At 33.6% G+C, this 22,399-nt stretch overlaps 2 protein-coding genes across 3 annotated transcripts in view; one reads left to right on the top strand and one right to left on the bottom strand.

Annotated features, from left to right (window-relative positions):
• Window positions 1-2,037, bottom strand: part of LOC139695427 (serine-rich adhesin for platelets-like) — a 30,959-nt gene extending 28,922 nt beyond the window's left edge. The window contains exons 1-3 of one of the 2 annotated variants that reach the window (XM_071594186.1): window positions 1,547-2,037; window positions 805-1,467; window positions 443-724 (exon numbers count right to left, since the gene is read on the bottom strand). In XM_071594186.1, the coding sequence (XP_071450287.1) occupies window positions 443-724; window positions 805-1,467; window positions 1,547-1,699 (1,098 nt within the window). In that variant the 5' untranslated portion in view covers window positions 1,700-2,037. The remainder of the gene's footprint in view (window positions 1-442; window positions 725-804; window positions 1,468-1,546) is intronic. The other variant, XM_071594196.1, reaches the window with a different exon arrangement.
• A 188-nt stretch (window positions 2,038-2,225) lies between these two features.
• eIF3l (eukaryotic translation initiation factor 3 subunit l) lies at window positions 2,226-18,912 on the top strand. The gene is made up of 11 exons (XM_071594174.1): window positions 2,226-2,489; window positions 2,623-2,831; window positions 4,704-4,788; window positions 6,529-6,655; window positions 10,451-10,680; window positions 11,261-11,431; window positions 11,684-11,854; window positions 13,426-13,572; window positions 13,661-13,821; window positions 16,570-16,777; window positions 17,746-18,912. The coding sequence occupies exons 1-11, from the start codon at window positions 2,457-2,459 to the stop codon at window positions 17,878-17,880; spliced, it is 1,677 nt and encodes a 558-aa protein (XP_071450275.1). The 5' UTR covers window positions 2,226-2,456; the 3' UTR covers window positions 17,881-18,912.
• Window positions 18,913-22,399: the final 3,487 nt, after the last annotated feature.

The raw sequence follows: 22,399 nt of genomic DNA, 5'->3' as shown, positions 1-22,399 counted from the left end.
AGCCAAGAGAATGATTTTTACAAAAAGCATTTCAAAAGAAAACTTCAAACACGGGAGTGATGGCGTCTGTAAACTGAATTGCCGATAATTTGAAGAAAAACAGCAACACCAACCGATTCAATTTTTCAGAAACAATAATAGAAGGCCTAGTTATTATTTGTCTTCAAAGCACATGTAATTGTAAGTGATTGAAGCATGAAGCTGGATTAACAGTGCCGTTAACAATTGATCGTTGAAGACTGTTTTCTTTGGTTACATGGTAATTTATAATTTTCACACATATTATCTGTTCCTACCATTAGAAGTTGCCCATTGCCAGGGTCAACTCCCTATATAAGTCAGTTACTAACTAACCGTTCCCCTGAGGCATGAAAATAATACCCTACAATCTAACTATTCCCTTGAATAATTAATGAATTATATACTAAACAATACTACTTACTGTGCAATTAAGTACCTCGCATTCATCTACAGTTACAGGAGTATCGTTAGTGGTCCGCTGATTTTGTCTAGACTTCTTCCAGCTTCCATTAGTTACAACATCATCCGTCGGTAATTTACTCCAGGTTTTCTTCTTAAAAACTGTCACACCTACACTTTTCTCAGTTGATTTTTGAACACTCTCCGTAGATTTAAGAGGTGGAGTTGATGAAGTCTTGAGGTTCTCTTTGTCTCTAGGAAGAGGAGATCTACTGGATCCACTAACTAGCATTCCCCCCGAGGCCTGAAAACAACATTATCGACTTACAATCCAACTATTCTCTTGACTTAGAGTTCAATTACATACAAAATAATATTACTTACTGTGCCATTAAGTACCTCAATTTCATCTACAGTTTCAGGAGTAGCGATAGTGGTCCGCTGATTTTGTCTAGACTCCTTCCAGCTTCCATTAGTTACGTCATCCGTCGGTAATTTACTCCAGGTTTTCTTCTTAAAAACTGTCACACCTACACTTTTCTCAGTTGATTTTTTAACACTCTCAGTAGATTCCTGACCTGTAGTTAATGAAGATTTGCGGTTTTCTCTGTCTCGATCCCTAGGAAGGGTATCTCCACTGGAGACCCCCAATACTACTTCATTATTTTTATCAAGGATCGTTGAATTTGAAGGAAAAAGAACTCGGGACACTCCAGTTGGAATAATGGATTTTCTTTCACTCGGTTTTCCTTGGTTTCTTTCCAGCAACAGGTTGCTCTCTTCATCACTACTCGAGTCCAGAGTCACTTCTAAAATTTGGGGAGCCGAAGTTCGAAGGGACTCACATTTCTTGGAAGCACTAAAATAGGAGTGTAAACTCGTCTGAGTTTTCCCATCCGAAGGGGCATTCTTTTTCGATGATGTTTTACTAGCAGTACTTGGGGTCCTAGTTCTTGGAGTCGATTGGGGTTTTTGCGATTTACTTGAACTTTTCGAAGCCGAGGGCCTGGGAGGTGTAATTGCAGATTCCCAATGCAATTGAAGAGTCTACCAAAAATAAAAGTCAGTGAATATATATTTAACAATTAAAATGATACATTGACTAATGAATTTATACATAAAATACCTTAGATGGATTCAGAAGGGATGATGCTGTTGATAGAGAGAGCCGACCATCTTTGGAGATCAATGAGGTTATCGACGTTTGACTAAAATTTGAATTATAACTTCCTTTCCTCACTTTAGGGAGAAATTTCTCCCAAACTTCTTCACTACCCATACTCGTAATAATGAATAATATATATCCTCTACCTCAGGGTTTAAAATTCAGTGTAGTATCATTCATTGTCGTCGGTGAAAATCAGGAAAGGTTGTTACATTATCATAAACAGATATTCATTGTACTTTGAAAACGTGATCGATCAAACCAGTACAGACTTGCCTTGAAAGACCATTTCACCCTAAACCGAACGAGATGCTACTATCACATCTTATTAAAAGTTGTAAAATGTCAACTGAGGTTTATACTCTAACAATGACCAACTTAGAGATATTTACTCTACATCTAAAAATGCTGACTACCCTTATCACCTTAAAAATTATTACAATAATGCTAGCTTAATTCTTGAGAAAAAAACAATCAATTTTGGACGATACTCGATACGTCGGTAATCGACATAAGTTAAATATATCGAATACATTGATATATCGAAAAGTTTGCATCCAGCATTCGTGCGGGTGTCGAAGATGTGAATAATCGTAGAAGCTGACGTCTAGTAATAGAAATTTGTTACAATAATCCGCGAATGCAGGGTATATTTAGCTATATTGATATCATTTCACTAATTTATTATTATTTGTCTGTTTGCCCAACATTTTTCTTTGGATTAAAGTATATCAGCGCGCTCTTGCGGGAACATCGGTAATTGCAGTTTTTGACAATTGAATGCCGTACTGTTATATGTAACGTGTGCTGTGTGTTGAAGTCGCAGAACAAATTATTTTCCTGTGCTTTTATTTGGTTAACGTCATTCATCATGTATGACGATTATCCCGACCCATCTGTTAAGGTAAGTTTTAGCTTAATCGAAGAACGTAGAATTGCATGCTTCCGAAAGAACAATGTATTTGCCATCTGTTAGTTATGTGGCATGCATTAATTCTTTAATGATAACCTCGTTTAATTCTGTGTGGTCTTCCTAGACTGGATTTGATACCTATGGATACGGTGGTGGAGCGGCCGCAGGTGCTTTGGATTATGAACCACATACAGGGGACCCTTACGCCGACATCGAATACGACCGGCAGTATTCATCCATCCCAGAAGTAGTAAAAAAATTCTTGATATATTTCCGAAATATTATCCATGAGGAAGGCACGATGTTTGAAATTCAAAATGTTTACGAAAATTCGTAAGTACTTGAGAAATAGCTGTAAATGGTTCTTACTGATCGAATAGGAGGCTCTGCTTACATTACAATTTTAATTACATCAATATTTATTATTATAAAATTCGAAGTAATTTAGAGTAAATATTATTGAAGCAATTGTTTTATTAATAAATTGATGTAAATGTTGTCATATCTTTTGAGAAGTCGTCGGGGAATTCTTAGTGAAGGTCCACTTGTATTTTGCTTTTTTTTACGCCTAAGCATACATTTTACTGGCGATTTGAACTGAGGGTCCATTGATATGGGTCAAGCCATTGGGAACCCGAAAATCAGTTGCACCAGCGCAAATGGTTTTCTTAATGTGGCTTTTATACCTCCCTTTACCCTCCTATGTAATTATGTTGTTGTTATTAAATGGGATGCTTAAGGAATTTGTTAGTGATATTTGCCAGTCATTAATCTTTTCTATTAGGAACTTGGGTTTTAGTGTTATGTTAATCACTTGCCAAAACTGTTAATACAGTTGACTGCTGACTAAATAAGCACTCCAATGTCATTTGATATACTTTAAACACTTTTGTAGTTGTTGATTCTCACCACTGCCTGATGGGGTTACCATTATTTTCTATTAGCAGATTCCACCTCCAAATGTTGTGTTCTGTTCCAGCTCATTGAGTTCATTGAATGATGGAGTATCAAATGCAGCAAAATTAATTTGATAATATTACTCCTGTGTGAATATTTCTTTTTTTTTCATTTGTTCAGTTATTACAACAGACTGATCAAGCATTATGACATAATACATTAAAGCATTATTGTAGCTGAAGGATCTGATATTTTCCTGACGTATGCTCATCAGAGTTCAACCATTAGTATGGGATTGGTGGTCCAATTTTTGAGATTCAGGGGGTCAAGGACTATGGATCTCCATAAAGAGGTTTTCTAAAGGTTTGGAGTCAGTAAAATATGCTAAGTAGGCCACCATTGGCAGGATTCTGCCACTAGACCATGATTGACTCAAGTGCTTTCCTTTATTCCAAGACTTGACCATTGTTATGAACTAGGCAACATTTTAAAATCCATGATATTTTGCAATTCAAGTTATCTCTTGTAGATCCCGGCCTCCTTGGTTATGGATACAGAGAACTACTTGTTCAAAGTTTATTTAGTTTAAGACTTATTCAATGCATCAGAATGATAAGCCATTAAGGATTTACTTTGGAATAATTATAAAATTTTCAGTTCTACTTTACCTTCCTTTAATCCATGATATATTAATTTCATTGGTGCTGTTGACCTTCAAGACTCATGGTCTTCATCTTTTCAAGGCTTTAAACATTTTAGTCCTTGGTGAAGTAATTACTTATGGGCACATCTCCTTTTTATTTCCTTAAGAAAGAGCACCATACTTCAATCATTGTGAAATATCAGGCCATCATTCTTTTATTTCAGTTTCTGGAAAGGAATATTTCATTGTATCATGTGAATCTCTTGTTGAGCTCAGTAATTTTTGAAAAATAATCCTTTTAAATCAAGAGAGAAACCCAAGCACATCAGCGTATTTTTGAAGAACGCAAAGGGATTGTGCTTGCAAAGCAATTACATGGTTAAATTATTGATAGTGATGACCGCCTATCTATTAACTATATTTTCTTGGTATTTACTGTAAAAGTTACATTTATGGTGTTATTGTAACCTTATCAAAGAGCTCAATTTATTATGCTGTACATTTAAATGGGATGCAATGAACCTCATACAATTATTACAGGGGATGTGTGTACAAAATTATCTTTGATAAGGCTTTTTAATAATCAATGTATATGCCTATCATTGTCATGTTTGACTTCTAACCATTTGATTTTCATTTAACTTTTTCTAATGGAATTGTTACAGGTTTCCTAAGCTGACAGAGCAGTACTTTGACAAACGGCCATGGCCAAGTGAGGAAGAAGTTGAAAGGCTTGTTGATAATGATCAGGTATTTATAGATTAATTTATTGAGTAAATTCTACAGATTTAAGCGAGCTGTAGTGGAAGTTTGTCATTATGAGAGAAACAAATATATACTCTTCCAAAAGTCCATTGGTAAGTTATTACAAGTTTCAGTTCCTCATACCTGATGATGGTTCTGTGAATCCAAATGCGTAGTACGTTACTAAGAAACTTGTGGAAAAGTGAAAATTTGTTTTTCTCATATTTTCTTGTATGTATTTTCTGTTTCCATTCCTGTTTTTAAAATGTTTTCGTACCAGGTGGTATGTATGTAAGAGTAACTTTAAATGTGCCTCCATTGGTCATTTATAACCATTCCACCACCCCGCCCAAGTTGTGCAACTTCAGGATACCACAACTTCTCGGAAAACTATAAGTGTGGGAACAGGAAAAGTAAATAAGCATCCAACTCTGAATGTGTGAATTGTACGTTTTAGTGTATACCTGCATCAATACTGTGTCAACAAGAGGCACGTGGATAGCAGAGATTGAAAATTCATTGCACTAGCCTGCATTTTGTGTCATTAATTTTTCTTTAAATGATTTCTTAGTTTCAGTTTAATTTATCATTTTTGTAGAAACATGTCTCCTTGCAAATTTCCTGGAAGTGTAATTTTCCTTACTCTTGTAACTGAACCACCTGGAACTGATTCAAGTAAATGCTAACCCTCAATAATCTTAATTTCATGCTTGATCTGTATAGTCGAAATTTCTCTGGGCATGAATGTGAACCATATTTAAATAATTCATCATTTAAAGAACACAGTTTCAGGCATAACATGTTGGAAATCCTTCATGGCGAAAGAAAACCTTTTACTTTTCGATGTAGAATATAGTTATTACAGCTTAGGTTTTGTTACAGTGTAACATCTTCAGGACCTGACGTGAAAATGTTATGCTATGCTGAAACCTAGGTCGTAATAAAAATATTCTATGTGGGAAAGTGTCTTCTTTAATCAATTCATGATTTTTCCTGTTCTATTGTAAATTATAAACTTCCAGCTTTGCATGTAGGAAACAATACACTTATTCATTTAAATGCCATTTGTGACATTGTCTTGACACATTAAGTGGAGAACACAATATATTTTTCCACTGTTCTTTATTTTCGTACTATTAGTTTCAACGCTTGGGCATCATCATTGGGTATTGTCTTGACACATTGTTTACGATAGAGGGCCAGTTCTTTCCATGTTTTTTACCTAGCTGTTTTCAGTCCTTGTGACAGTATACAGTTCACCAAAAGTGACATCATGTTGCCAAAAGAATGCAAAGACTATGCTAAAGCTAAGAGCATTATATACTACATGTATGTGAAGATAATTGAGAAGTTAGAAATGAAAGAATAACCTAGCTGATTTCTGAGGACATTCTGTGATACATTCTAGTCAATGATGGTTTTATCAACTTTACATCATGTTTTTACACTTCCAGCTTCCATTTCACTTCATCCATGCATCCTCCTTGTGACCCCATATAATCTAGATTTTTTCCCCCTTTCCCCGCCACACGCCCTTGCGGCGGCTTGCGGGGTATTATGTAGATGTAGATTAGCAATGGTTTAGTGTATAAAACTTAGGATCTGGTATCCTTCGTAGAGTGATGAATACTAAAATAGTTAATGCTTAGAAATCTCTTTTTATGTGATGGACAGTATTACTCATCATTGTTAGTGACCTTATGTAGTCATATTTTGAAATCTTTGCTATGCCCTGTATCTTTTCAGGTATTCATGGTGTTATACAAGGAATTGTATTATCGCCACATATATGCCCATGTAAGTTTGGGCCCGACCCTGGAGCAGCGGTTTGGTTCATATTATAATTATTGTGCTTTCTTCAACATCATACTGAGTAAGTACATTTTTAAAAAGTATTAGGTCATGGAACATGCATTATCAAAAGTTTTGGCCTTGTTGAAATGTAAATGTGTGAATTAATATTTGTGCTAACTCATGCCATAGCCATGTAAGGATTTTAAACCTTGCCATGGCTTCTCATGTACAGGGTGCAGCAACATGACTTCCTTGTTTCAAAAGCAAAACGCTTTCAAAAAGGAAGTTATGTTGCCGCACGCTGTATAAGATTCAAAAACATGGATATCACTGTTTGTGGCCTTGTATGGCATTTTTTTAAAATGAGTATGACATACCCAGAAATTTTGTGGTTATACTAATAACCCTTTTAGTGCCAGCCTCTCTTCCCTGGTATATGTAAAAAATGCCAGGACACTTATGATGAATTTGTACGATTGCACTTAAAATTAATATAAAGTCTAATATGAATGTGTTTTTGCTAATTTTTAAATACACTTTAACTAGTGACAGGAATGCTAAAAAAATCGATGATGTTGTTATCTTGTCTACACATTCAGAAAAAAATATAATTTTTAATTTTTTTTGTTTAAACTTTTACTTTCAGATGAGAAAGTTTGTCATTGATAATTTTTTTACATCAATAATTTTGTCATGATTACCGTATGTTCCCATTGATAATTCATTTATTCTAATGCATAGTACTTCTTTATTCTAATGCATAGTACTTCACATATGCATAGAGTATGTCGTATTATATACTTGTACTTATAAATATATGATAGGATAGGTAGATCACTTGAATCCAAGGAATTCGTCACCTGAATAACAATTAAATGAATTAAGTGTATTTATTATTCTTCAGGCACATCACTCTCCGAAGTTAACTCTTCCTTGTCGTCTAGCACTGGTGTTTAAAGTCCCTCTGACACCCTGCCAAATCCTTCCCGACTCTGTGTAGTCTTTCATACCAGACATGATCCACTTTTCCCGATTAGAACGTAACTTTGATTTAAAAGATTTATTAATGGATAAATCCTGGCAGCCTCGTGATTTCCTTTTGTTTTGCGAAATTGATATCTACTAGCTTAAACATGGCTTTATACGATTTTCTTCTCAATGGGTAATTTTCTTGAGCAAATTCTAAATTACAAAAGCTTAACTCAATTCAGGTTTGAAACCAACGCCATGTAGGCGGCACTTTCATAAAACTTGAGGAAGGTGTATAGAACATCTGAGCGGCAATTCTAACAAAGGGAATTAAGCAAACAAGACGTGAAAATTCTATTTAATTCATTCTCTTATTTTTTTATGTTTGATTTTCTGAATGTTAATTTATAGAGCAAATAAAAGGGCACACAAACTTTTGTCTTGAATGTCTGTTTTCGACTTACCAATCATAGAGAAAAAGCAATAAGGCAGCATATAGTGTTGGCTTGTAAATATTGTTTATTTTTTTATCCTTCTGTTGGTTGAAATTAATTTTAATTACCTGACTTTAATCTTCTATATACTTACGGTAGATATAGCCACAGGCAATTATGATTCCATGTATTCATTGGCTGTTACCATCTATAGGTATTTGGATATAGACGTATTTTTACACACTATATATATATATATATATATATATATATATATATATATATGTAGCGTGTATGTATGTGTAGATGCCGTGCATCTGTGTGTGTGTGTATATATATATATATATATATATATATATATATATATATATACACACACACACACACAGATGCACGGCATCTACACACGTTCGAGATAACTGGGCCCTGGGCACTCGGTATCGATACAAATTCATTGTAATTACGAAGTTCTGGGTGCGTGTTATACATAAGGTGCACGTTATTGATGGGGAAATAGGGTAGTTTCTACATAATATAAGGCAGCATATAGTGTTGGCTTGTAAATATTGTTTATTTTTTTATCCTTCTGTTGGTTGAAATTAATTTTAATTACCTGACTTTAATCTTCTATATACTTACGGTAGATATAGCCACAGGCAATTATGATTCCATGTATTCATTGGCTGTTACCATCTATAGGTATTTGGAGTAGTAGTAGTAGTTTTGAGGGGAGGCGACCGACAGCTAAGGTCATTTGCGCCATAGGGGATGGATAGGAAAGGATGAAGGGTGGAGAGAAACCCGGCGTCGGCATTAGCCTACTCTTTACGAAAGGCGCCAAGGGGTCCGCAGTTTAACGTCCCATCCGACGGACGGCGTACTCACTCAAAGTGCCCTCCACAAAACACCTCAAGTAGGGATCGAGATACCTCTGAAAAATATTCAACACCGCCGGGATTTGAACCCGCGCCCTCATGGTGGGAAGCCAGTACGTTAGCCCCCGCACCATCTCGATCCCCAGGTATTTGGATATAGACGTATTTTTACACACAATATATATATATATATATATATATATATATATGTAGCGTGTATGTATGTGTAGATGCCGTGCATCTGTGTGTGTGTGTGTATATATATATATATATATATATATATATATATATATATATATATATATACACACACACACAGATGCACGGCATCTACACACGTTCGAGATAACTGGGCCCTGGGCACTCGGTATCTATACAAATTCATTGTAATTACGAAGTTCTGGGTGCGTGTTATACATAAGGTGCACGTTATTGATGGGGAAATAGGGTAGTTTCTACAACTATTAACAGTTTAATGCCTTTGGCATGATTTTTTATATAGTTGCATAGAATATACCTAAATATATACTCAAGTCACACACGTAATTTAACAATTGTACTTATGTTAGGGATAAAATACCACTTGAGTACCTTTTCACATTTATTACATATTCTACCCTTTTTAATTGCCTTTCACTTCTCTCCTTTGCTGTATGCGCAACAGTTCTCTTGATGCACACAATGGGATTTGGGATGTTTATCTTTTTTCTCAAATACATTTTCCCCCAAGCATCTTCCTGGGAATGAGTTACTAATTCTCCTATATCCAAATCTTCAAACAGCAAACTTTAGGAACAATTTTTGACAAAGTGAGTCCAAGAGAATGATTGAGTAATCATTGTCACTGCTAGTCTTTCCTAAGCGACCTCATAAAGGCTACTACAGATAATCGCATACCAGAGCAAAGAAAGGTAAAATGTTTCATTTCCATAAAAAAAATTATCATTTGTTATCATAAAAGTGTTTAGGATAAGATGGGCAAAGTAAATAGTCCTTGCTACAAAGATAACCTTATAAAATGACACATGATAAAATATAAGCTCATATATTCAAACTTACGTTGATACCCGATCTAACTATGCAGGAAAAGAAGATATGCTACTACGCAGAAAACTCCTTATTTTCAAATAGCTAAAATGTGGATGTATATTTCATTTTCATCATGAAAAATTGTCAGCAATGATAAGAAAGCATAAAAGATACTCAAACATTGGCTACAAAAGCTTAGGGACACACAGAAAAGCAAGCAACAAAACACTGGGCTGATAGATCGGCCCACAGGCACTAAAAGGCTTAATGGAAGTTAGTTTCATTGTTAGACACACTGTAGTTAATAATAGTTACTGTATAGTCACACTGCAGTTATGAGTTTCAGTAAGACTATACTCATTTTGCTGAGGAGACTAACAGCTGAAATTGCCAGTGCATAATTACTTGCTATGTATTTCCATTAGCTGAAGTAAAACATTTTGAAATATAAATGAATAAAAATTTGTAAGTTATAGTTTACTCATGACAGAATTAATAATAATTAGTTTTCCTTTATTTTATTTATTCATCCCTTACTCAATGTTAATATACATTATTGCTTCACAGGTTCAGAAACTCCATTCGCTCTGGAACTCCCTGATCTTTGGCTATGGGAACTAGTGGATGAATTTGTGTACCAATTTCAAAGCTTTGCACAGTACAGGTCACGTATGAACAAGAAGGGTCCTGATGAGGTTGAAGTTTGTGCTCAGCACATGAAGGTGTGGAATGTGTTCTGTGTCCTCAATGTTCTTCATTCCTTAGTGGATAAATCTAATATCAAGCAACAACTTGAGGTAATTATAGCGCAGATGTAGAAGTTTATTATTTGGCAAACAGGAAATTTATATAAGTAATGTGATTTTATATCTTGCTTTTACATTTTTCTAATGATTATACACCTGGCTATTATTAAAAATGTGCCCCACAAAAATTGCGCAAGCTGACTTGCACATGATATGATATTTTCAGAACACCTGATCTCATAAAAAAAGTTGAGCATGGTAAAATGTAATTGGTGCTGTAATTGTTAGTTGACTAAGTAATTGGGGCTTGCATGATCAGTAATAAGGTTTGTTGATCCTTAGCCATTCCATTTCTTTTTAAAAACTACCTTTTGCAAATGCCTGCTCTGCCTTGGGTAAATATGGATTGATTTGAAAATTTTGATCTAAAAAAATTCTAGAATTGAGTTGCTAGTTAAAGGAAATAAGAACAAATTGCATGTGTGTAGATTATTACATAGTTTAACAGAATTTCGGTTTAAAACCAAAATTAGGGATGTTGTTTTGAACATTTAAAAAAAATGAACTCGCATGAAAATCATGTTTCGCAAAGAAATAAAATTCATGCACTTGTGATTTGCTCCATTTCCAGGTGTATGCTGCCGGTGGTGACCCTGTTACTGTTGCTGGTGAATTTGGTTCACATTCATTATATAAGATGCTGGGATACTTCAGCTTAGTTGGCCTTCTTCGCTTGCATTCTCTCCTTGGAGATTATTATCAAGCCATCAAAGCCCTTGAGAACATTGAGCTCCATAAAAAGGTTTGTCCCTTATCATGATCAATTGTAAAACATTGCTGGAGTGACTGCCATAATTTAATGTTCTTGGTGCAGTTACTGAAGATGAAGAACAAATCAGATGAACTTTCATTATACAAAATTGATATGATTGATGATTGACTGGATTAATTGCACTAAAAATTCCCATGAATTATTCTAATGCAAGGTTGATTTTCAGCATCTAGCCCTTTATACAGTTCTTGATAAATTTTTGTTTCTATTTCTACATTTCAGACACAATATTCACATGTTCCAGCATGTCAAATCACCATGTCTTATTATGTTGGCTTTGCATACATGATGATGCGCCGCTATTCTGATGCCATCAGAACGTTTTCTTCAATTTTGTTGTATGTCCAACGTACAAAACAGCTTTTTACCACCCGCACATATCAAAATGACCAGGTAAGTAAAAGTTATTTGTTTTATTTGTTACTCAAGATCCAAAGTAATATAACTATCATGTGTGAATAAAACCTTGTTATATTCGATTTCTATCATTTCTTTGTTTTTCTTCGTTTCTTACCAGTGCATTTATCAAATAATCTTGGTTTAATGTTATGTTTTGACGTAGAAGCCTTTTTTTAAATTTAAATTAATCCCTTTTCATGAAACCCCAAAGTTAAAAGTTAACCATAATGGCTAGTAGTTAAAGGCAATTGAGAATGAAATCTTAACTGTGACCTAATATAATACATTTCATAGCGGATACTTAACCATGACTCCCGCCTTTCATTCTAGATCAAAATAGTTTTCAATAGCAAGGTGAGCATGCTAATAAACTGATCAAATGCATCCGTTTCTATTGCAATTAAATGGTTTTAAATAGGCTGAGAAGAAAATTTAAAGCAGCCAATAAACACATTTAATAAGATTTCCTTTAGAATTACATATACGTAAAGCCTTATGCCATAGTTTCTAGGGAATTAGGATGGTGATGGGTCTAACATATGGGCTTCCCACCCAGAGGCCCCAGGTTTGAATCCTTATTAATTCATTTTGCTATTGATGATCCTGACATCTTCATAAAAAGGTCAGCGAAAATCACTGTCGCTTTCTCACAAATGATGTTCTTGTTAATAGCATCACCTTGCTATTGGTTTTTGTTTATCCATACAAGGAGCAAACTTTCAACATCATCAAGGATATGTAATTGTTGTGTAGATATTCTTGTCACTCTCTTCGAAGTACATATCTCCTTAATTTTGTCCTTGTTCTTGAGGATAGTGCAAATGATTCATGTCGAATAATTTGTGTGCGTGTCAGATCAGTCATGCTCACACCTCATTTTCCAATAATTTTAGTGTTCATTTATTTGGTTATTTTTATTCTCTTCTTGCTGCTTTTTATGAGGGATATGTATGCCATTGTTAAACTTAGCACAAAAATACCCCAATTTTTGGATAAATGCTAGCGAAACGAGTGCTGCACACAAACTGAAGCAGTAGGCATGCAATAATTCTGGGAAACCCACCATCCTCTTGATATGTGAAAAGTCGCATGTCAAGTGAGCCATTCTTTTGAAAACATTTTTGCTCATTAAGGGGTTTTTTGCTATGCAAGGTGCTCGTTAAGTGAGGTTCCCACTGTATAACTAGATAACTAAAAGGTGATTTTTATGTGAGAAATAACTTACATTAGAGACTGCGGAGAGCTGCTCTTGCTAGTAGTTTTTCAAAAACTTAACTTCCATTTGTGCCAGTGCAGATCTGCATTTAATAAGTCTTAAATAATTTTTGATTTGTTCATTTGCTCTTAATGTTATGATGAAGTAAGTGAATGTCATTTTGGCTGACAACATAAGGTTTGTCGCATTTTGTTGTCACTTGATCATTTTGTAATTTATTTCCTGAAATGTGTGGATACCAATCAGGTTCATTGGAATATAAATGTACCTATTCTCTAGTAATATAATAATTCTGAGCTCAGGCAATTTACATTACAGACAATAATGTATATGGTTTAATGTTTTATAGATCAACAAGCAAACTGAGCAAATGTACACATTGTTGTGTATGTGCTTGGTATTGCACCCACAGTGTGTTGATGAATCAATTCAGCAAGCTCTCCGAGACAAGGCATACCATGAAAAAATGTATAAAATGCAGTATGGTGATTTGCAGGTAATGTATTTTAAGTTTAACGTTGTGGTTTTACCATGCATTAGCTGTTCCTTCAAGTAACTTAATGTTCATTTATTTTAACTTTCAGGAATTTGAGCAGTGCTTCATGTCTGCTTGTCCCAAGTTCCTTTCCCCTGCCCCACCTCCACCTGATGCAGTTGAAGATTTTTCCAAGGATGCAACAAAACACCAGTGTCTAGTATTCATGGATGAAGTAAGGCAACAGAAGATGCTTCCCACAATCAGAAGGTACTTGATAATTGATCTCTCTCTGAATTTTTTTAAATCTTTCAAAGATAAAATTTTTTCATAATTAGAGAAATGAGTTAGAGATGTTAAGAAAATTTTGAAAGACACTTGAATCAACCTGTTTCTTAAGCTTCAAATATGTAAGATATGAAATTGTTCCTCGTGTATCAAAACCTAAAAAAATATTTAGATACTTTCTATTTCTTAACAGCAATACTTTTTATTAAATGGAGAACACAGTGTATTTTTCTACTGTTCTAACAACCGTGGAAAAATTCATTGTATTTTTATTTAACAAGAACAGTGAAAAATACATTGTGTTCTTCATTTAACAAAGACAAGTGGCAATATACATTGTGTTCTTCATTTAACAAACATGAACTTCCGCAAAGTTGAGCCAAAAACCATCAAATAAGCAATACTTTTTGTTTAATAGAATATAAAGCATCACATGTGTATCCCGAATCCAAATCAGGTTTTTGGTGAAGTGCGGTAAAAGTTATCAAGAAATTACTGAAATGTTGACAGTGGAATAATTCTTTTTTTTTTATTGTACTATACCTGCCTGAATGACAGCCTTCTTTCTTGACCGTGGAATCATTCTTTTTTTATCCAATTTTTTTATTTTACTATACCTGCCTGAATGACAGCCCTCCCTCTAAATGTGTCTGGCATTGAAAAGAAATCAATTCTTATAGATTTTATATTAGATCATTGCAAGCATTCATAGACAGCTTAGAATTTCTTATACGATTCACATTTGTATGATGGTTGAGTGAAAAAAATTTTTATGGGAATATGCTAGGAATGGCATATCACTTGTAGCTCGTACAATTGCATCATATTCACTTGGCTCTTTCAAAAGCTGTTCTACTGTTACTTGTCAATCTCCTCTCGAATAAATAGCTATAAAATTGTTTTTTATCTAGGATATGATAGAGTATTTTGTCACAGTATAATTGAAGTGAAATGGGTATTTTTTTTATGTCAAGTTATTTTGAAAATCATCTTATTTTTGGGCAAATATGGCACAGGATGGACCTTAACAAAGGTAGGTTGCAATCTCTGCTAATCGACAAAAGTGATGAATTTGAGAATAATGTTATCATTTTTTCATAAATGAGCTTATTCGTTTTGGTACCCACAGCTATAATACAGTAGGAGCTGCAATACAATGAGGACTTACAGTCCATACAAGATCACTGGGTAAAATAAGCTCTTGCTACTTTCAACAGTGATTTAAAAACAACAAGTTATGAATTCCTATCACTTAACAGGATGTAGGCAGTTCAATCTGGGCATTTTTTTTAAATGGATTTAAGGATAGCAACCTATAAACTATGTATATGGTGGGGCAGAATGGACAGGTAAATCGTAAAAAAACCAACCAAGATCATTAAAAAAGGATTTCTGAAAACTACATCCAGTGCCATTTTTTTTTCATTTGGTATTGAAAATTATTTCAACCAGGTGAAGTCCTTGCTGAGCGATGCACTTATTGAGTCATTCCAAAAAGTTTTCAAAAGCTCTCGTCAGCAAATCTAGTGCTATTCTAGCGATGGCATCTGTAATTGCCTCCTTAAGAGCTTCCGAGGTCTTTGGCCGAACTTTGGAAACCTCAGCTTTGAGATATTCTAATAAAACTAAAAATATGAATTCATTGTACATTTACATAGCTTTTTGGTTTTTTTATGTTATGCATTGATATATTGTAATAATATGTGTATAAATTGTTGGCAGTTCATTTTGGTGAGCAAGCTTGAAATGGCAAACACAGGATATCATTTGCTGGAAATTATGCATCACATCTTGGAATTGATTGAAGATAGTGTTATTACATGTTAGTCAACTTACATATGATGCCTATTTTTGGGCCACACTGAATAATGGTCATTGAAGGTAGATGATAGGCTTAGGTTGGTCGCTTTGAGGTGTGCCTGTAAGGAGAAGGATGAAAGAGTTAAAATGGAGGAAAGGAATACAAGCAGAGAAATACAAAGCATAATGTGGAGGAGACACAAATGTTCTACATTACTGTATCCTATATTTTTTATTTATGTCTAGGAACCAGAATTTTACTTAAGGACAAATATTCTACCAAACCAAAAATACTAAATGTATGGAGCTTTGTTTGGAATCAATAAATAAACCCAGTGAGAGTGAGTGTTAATTGAGAGAACATAGTCTGGATTCTAGTATAGTTATAAAAGTATTGAAGTATGCTAAGTAATTTGTTAATTCAAGTTTGGGATAGAATAATTGACTTAAAGGATATATTTACTCATATTTACGCAGATTATGAAATTCCTTGAAAAAATTTTCATGATGTCCATTCAATTATGTACAAATCCACGTGTTAGGAATTGACATTTTTGGTGACATGTTAAGTGTGTACATAATGTTTAAAAATGTGTTTAAATATGTAATGGAATGGATTATTATATTATAAACTATTTTTACTTGTATATTAGCTTAAAATATGGGGGAAAATTATTATTTGTGTATGAGATGACAAAAACCACTGAGGAAACATTTGTCTAATTTCTCGGTTAAATTAGGTGGTCAGAGTTTAAATAAAAATATCTGAATGGGTAACCAATTTCAATGATACTTATAGTACCACTGTAATTTTATCAACAGAAAGTTCATTTTATATCAAGGAAAGATGGAATTGCTTGAATTGGCTTTTTGGGGCAAAACTTTTGTGCAATATAACCTTCCTTATGTTACTTTTATTTTCCTTTAAAGCTACTTGAAACTATATACGACACTGCCTCTCTCCAAGCTTGCTGCATTCATGTCTCAAGGCCAAAAATCAGAGGATTCTGATATGGAAAAGGAATGCGAGGAAATGCTTGCTATTCATCTTTTATGTTTTAAGCATAAGATGAAGAATATTGTGTGGACCAAGGGTGGAACTTCCGGCTTGGATGGGCAATTTCAGTCTGGTTCTGAGGTAATTAAGATATGTACTAACACAAGCTACTTTTTAGGTTTTTAAAAAAGAACTAGATAAATTTCCGGTGTTCTTTCATTCTATTAACTTCTCTGGAACAAATATCTGAGTATTGTGGCAATAAGTTACAGCATTATGTTCTTCATAATATTCAACTGATGTTGTTCTTTGAGGTATTTTGTATTTTTGATTTAATTTTTGTGTTCAGTTAAAATTCTCATTTCTAACAAGTGTCATTATTTCCATGGGATTGGGAACTTAGCATTTTCAAGAAAAAAATGAATTTTCTGGTCTATAACTTGGTTGGGTATCCAGAAGGAACAGTCTGGCATCATTTTTCAAGACTTCAGTTCAAAATATTCTTATGTAGTGTGTTAGTCAAGTGGATTAAATTGCCCCTTCCCAAGATAAAAGGAAGTGTAAATGTTCAAAAACAGTTTACAACAATTTGCAGAAAAACATAGCTCATGCATTTCCAATTATCTAACTATGCAATAAATCTGAAAATAATTTTAATAGTGAAACAACCAATCCCCAAACTCTGAATTCAAGGTTCTACTGTACATATTACTTGATTGATTGTATTGAAGGATTAAGGTCAACTTTAATTTGTAGAAGTTATCACTGAACACTTCAAATAATCAACCAGATTTGATGTAACCTCTTTTCTTTCAACAATTAGCCATATTTTCTGTTGTGCATACTTAAAATATTTCATTACATTCTTCAGTTCCATCAGTTGTGTAATAGTGAACTGTTTTATTATGATTTTAGTGAAGAAACAACTTAGCAAGGAAATCTTGAAGTATCCATGATTCATTCAAATTAGTGACAGGCTTTTTAATGATTAATATTATGAACAAATTGCTAAAACTTTAAATCCATTACAAGCTTTTACCTCATATGTTTGAAAGGAAAAAACATAGTTGAAGTTTCCTCTTGATGTTATTGTCATTTTTATTTTGCAGCTGGACTTCTATATTGATAACAACATGATACACATAGCAGACACCAAAGTTGCCCATCGTTATGGAGATTTCTTCATTAGAAAAATTTTAAAGTTTGAAGAACTAAATAGGAAACTTCATGCAGTTAAGATGTGATTTACTGTGATGTACAACATTGAAGCTTTTGTGTTAATATGTAGATCGCTGTCCACCTGTTGTGACTTGTGTGTTTCTGGTTGTCAACATCTAACCAGAATTTTTACATAAGGTTTCACTGTATTACCACATTTTAAGAAGGATCATATTTTACAGCATGCAGTGTAACTTGATGGTACAATTTATATGAGGAAGGAAATTTTCCACATTAAAGTATTGGATAACAATTGTTGTGATGTTTTATTTTCCTTTTCCAAACTCAATAAGATAGGTTTGTATTGAGTTTTTCTCTATTGATTGCTGTTAATATATCATTTTGGGGCTCATTTAAAGAAAAGTGTGATACCACAAGGAATGCTGGTAATTACGATTAATTGGAAACAATTTTTTGTATGTATGAATAGTGAATATGTTCAAAATGACATGTTTGACCCTATAACTTTTTAATCAAAGTCCAGTTTTCTCTGTACTCATGGAATTTTGATTAGCCACACCTCAGCTTGTCATCTGGTTTCCTAGGAGCAAAGGCTATAGCAAAATTGGTAAAAAAATTTAGTGTTTCTTTGCTGTAAATGGCCTAGGAAATAATTTACTAAGGCAATTTACAGAATTGGGTTTGCCAATGCATCCATGTGAATCATTCCAGTAATTGATCAGGGTGGAGTATTGGACTACTGACCGGGATCGATTCCCAGGCAAGCCTCTCTGGGCACCTGCAGCTCCACCCAAGCCATGTGATTTTTTGGTTACCATATCTTCCTGGGAAACCATAGCCATCACAGGGAAAGGAACTGGCCCCCCTACCCTGATGTCTGAATTTCACACGCCGTCGGGCTTAGTGTAAACTCTACGATCACCTACTTAAGCGACCTTTGGTTTTATTACTGTGTTTATGGTTTTTTTTAACCCGCAATTGTAAGCATGGCATTGACTGAAAATCAGCAGATGTTCATATATTTTTGTCCAGAAAAAAAAATTGTACTGTAAAGAATTTTTGACGAAATTAAAATAAACTTTCAGCAAAGTTTTCAACGTCTGCAAAAGTAATTTTCTTGAGAAAATTGTTTTTTTTTTAATTTTTACTCAACGAAAAGTAAAATTAAAGTCTCTTCCTAAATTTAAAATTAAAACTAAAATTAAATACTCTTCCTAGAATATTTCTGCATTATTTAAAATATAAATCTTAATATTTATTTGTCTAACAAGATTTAATACATGCCTAGCAAGTGGACAAAAACTGAATTTGTCAAGAAATGGGACCATTTAATAGAAAGTTAACCATTTTATGAAATCATCTCATGTAAAAAAATGTCAAGAAATGTATGTTAATTGAACTGGTAAACTTTGAGATATAAGGGAACACAAGAATTTGTACTACAGTCAAGTTCATTTACTGAATATGAAATTCTTGTTTCTTAAAAAGAGTCCTTGCTAATAGCCATATCTTAGTGTACATGCAATTATAGCATTTTTGTGTGGGCAATGAATCTTTAACCAGACTTTCTGCTGTTAATATTTACGGGAAGTTTTTTATTGTCATTTATTGTAATGGATATATAATATGAACAGCACTAGTCAATACCTCGTTTTTTTCAATAAAGCTCTTGAATGAAGTTTCTGTCCATATAACACATAAGGCAGAGATTACTATTCTGTGAGTGAGGAAACATTAAATACTCCTAGGTGAAACATTGTGGACAAAGGCAGTATTAAAAGCCCAAATTTATAAAAGCATTTGCTTTTTTAAATGACAGCATCATATTGTCTCTCGAAAAAAATTATTGCAATAGCTCTTGGTTTCCTCTCTTCCATACGTGTTGTGATCATTACATGAACCATCAATAACTGTAGTCCCTGCAAAACATTACCATTTACAGAGTCAATATTGAATTTACTACTAAAATAGTAGGTCCATGTTTTCATGAGAAAACCTGTTTGAAGCATTCCTTATTCATTTATCATTTTAAAAATTCCTTCAAGTTGTGCTGTTGGTCTTAATATCATAAGTTGTTACTCCTTTGTTGCTGTAGTAGAGAATAGAACCTTCTACATCATTCCACTTAAATCTAAAAAAAATACAGGAACTGGTGCAAGGTTTTTCTTGGACAAAAAAGGCCTTCAACCTGGAAATATATTAGTCTAAGATGAACTGAAAATAATGATGCCCACTTGCCTTATTTTGAGAAAAGGACTTAAACTCAAAGAATTAGGAAATGCATAGGCCTAACAAAACCAAATTAACCTTAAAATTCATTGTCCGGTTAGTGTGACTTTCAAAATAAGTACTGGTAAATTAAAAAAAAAATCTCTGCATTAACTTCCTAAGGTTCTGCATTATTCTGAAGACAAATGTTCAAGACATCCAATATGTCCTATTCTGAAATATAGAGGATAATAATTCCATCATAATTTCATTAGACTTCTGTGAGCAATTAACATTTTTCTCAGTGAATGCAATGATTTTTTCATTAAATTTTTTTCCAAAATATTAGTTAACATAAGTTGAAATAGTAGTAACTGCTGTCTTATTGGGATTTTTTTGATTTTAAATTTACATATGCACTCATGTATTGTTGGAATTTTTAAAACCAAAATTCTGGGAAACAACTCAAAAGGGGTCAAACTAGGGAGGGATTGAAATCTTGGCTCCATGTATTTGTATCGCTTCAATTCTAATGGCATTAAGATGATGTTAGCTGTGGAAAACAGAAGTAATGCTATGTACTTGGAAGTTAGCATTTATTTAGTTATTGCTTTATTCACTATAAGCTGATTCAACTTAGTTTTGTCACAAAACAAAAAATGTAAATCAATTTTTTGAGAATACATCACAAGGAAAAAAGGTTATGTACATTACATTGATAATTTTACATTTTAGACTTTTTTTACATAATGCTGAAAATTCATCCACAGAGTACAAAGTTTTATTATGCACGTATAAATTAAGATTACACTTGACATTATTTGAAGAAGATACTTTCAAATCTGGATGAAGAATGTTACAAACTTTGTCTCCTTGGTGGTATGATCTGTAATCACTTAAGTCGGACGATGTGCATGTCAAATTTTGCACATGTATCATGATGATGGATATTTAGGTTTTTTTGTTCGTATGCATGCATGTTATTGTCAACAAATAAGAGTAGATTGTATACTTAAAAAGTATACAGTGCCATAATTTGCAGTTCATGAAAATGAGGCCAGCAGAAGTGTCTGAAAGGTATGTTTAAGATTGCTCTTATAGCCTGTTTCTGCACTTTAAAAATATTTTGGCTATGGCTTGAGCCACCCCAGAATATAATGCTGTATGATAATGGAGATTAAAATTTGAATTATAAATACACTCAATATTGAAGCTAGTAGGTACTACAAAACAAATATCTCAGCTGAAAAAGAGTTTCATTAAGTTAAGATAGAACTCTTTTTTTCAGCTGAGATATTTAGCTTTGACATATAAAAATGAAAAGTGTGGACCATGGCGAAATTCTATGGTGCCCCAGAAAAGAAAAGCTAGGATTGGACTATACTCCAGTTATTTTAATACATGCATCGAAAAAATAATTTTTTCTGAGAGGAATCGTGGGGGGGGGGGCTATACATAAATATATGTAGTATTTGATGCTTACCAATTGAATTATTGATTTTTTTGAAAGACTGATGACCAATCTCAAGTTAAAATACCACAACATGCAATATGTAATAGTTTTAAAGCAATACTTTGATCTTGCAATTACAAAGTTCAAAAATTGTTTCTTTTTTGGTCCTAGACCAGGAAAAGTTTTTGCTGTTTCTATGCTCCCACCTATGTTCTCACTCAACTTCCTGTTCGTATCTGCAGGTATACAACTTTCTTTTTAATTACTTCTGCAGCCGTGCATTCCCTGCTTTTTTCAAGCAAGGGTAATTTTTGGTCTTTAATTTTGATGCCTGAAATTATAAATTTGATTATGTCTAATAAACCAGTAAATGGTATTAAGCATCAAATGAGGCACTATTCAATTGGTCATGTTCTGCAATTCACACCTATTAATTCGCCATCAGTATCTGCTCTTAGTCATTAATCAGTATGATGAACAATATCCAATCAAAGTGGCCACAAACTCCAACAAAACCCATTTTCTTTTAATATGAGGGGAAGAGTTCTTCCAATTATGTAGTTGGGCTATTGCTGCCTCCAAATTGGCAATCGTTTAATAGACTGATCATGAAATGAAATAGCATGGCATCTATCGTAATAGTTTGTGAAATTAAACCATTACTGTGAGTGGTATGTATTGTGCCTAGTATAGTTCTGCCATACCACAAGTAGTATTATGGCGTTATTTTAACATATAAGTATTCTATTATGTTTATTAAAGTAAGATAATAATTATTTACATGATGAAGAACTGTGATTCAAATTAATTTAGAGTATAAGGTTTTTGTTAATGAAATATTTATGGTTAGGAATGCTTGAGGTATTTTAATTTGGCGGGAAGTTTTTGGGCGATCTTGAAAGTGGGAGCCAATATTGAAAGTT

The sequence above is a fragment of the Hetaerina americana genome, unplaced genomic scaffold (assembly GCF_022747635.1).
Source record: "Hetaerina americana unplaced genomic scaffold, ioHetAmer1.1.p SCAF_1, whole genome shotgun sequence".
Lineage (NCBI taxonomy): Eukaryota > Metazoa > Arthropoda > Insecta > Odonata > Calopterygidae > Hetaerina > Hetaerina americana.
The sequence above is the reverse complement of the archived record's forward strand: the minus strand, read 5'-3'. Positions and strand labels throughout refer to the sequence as shown.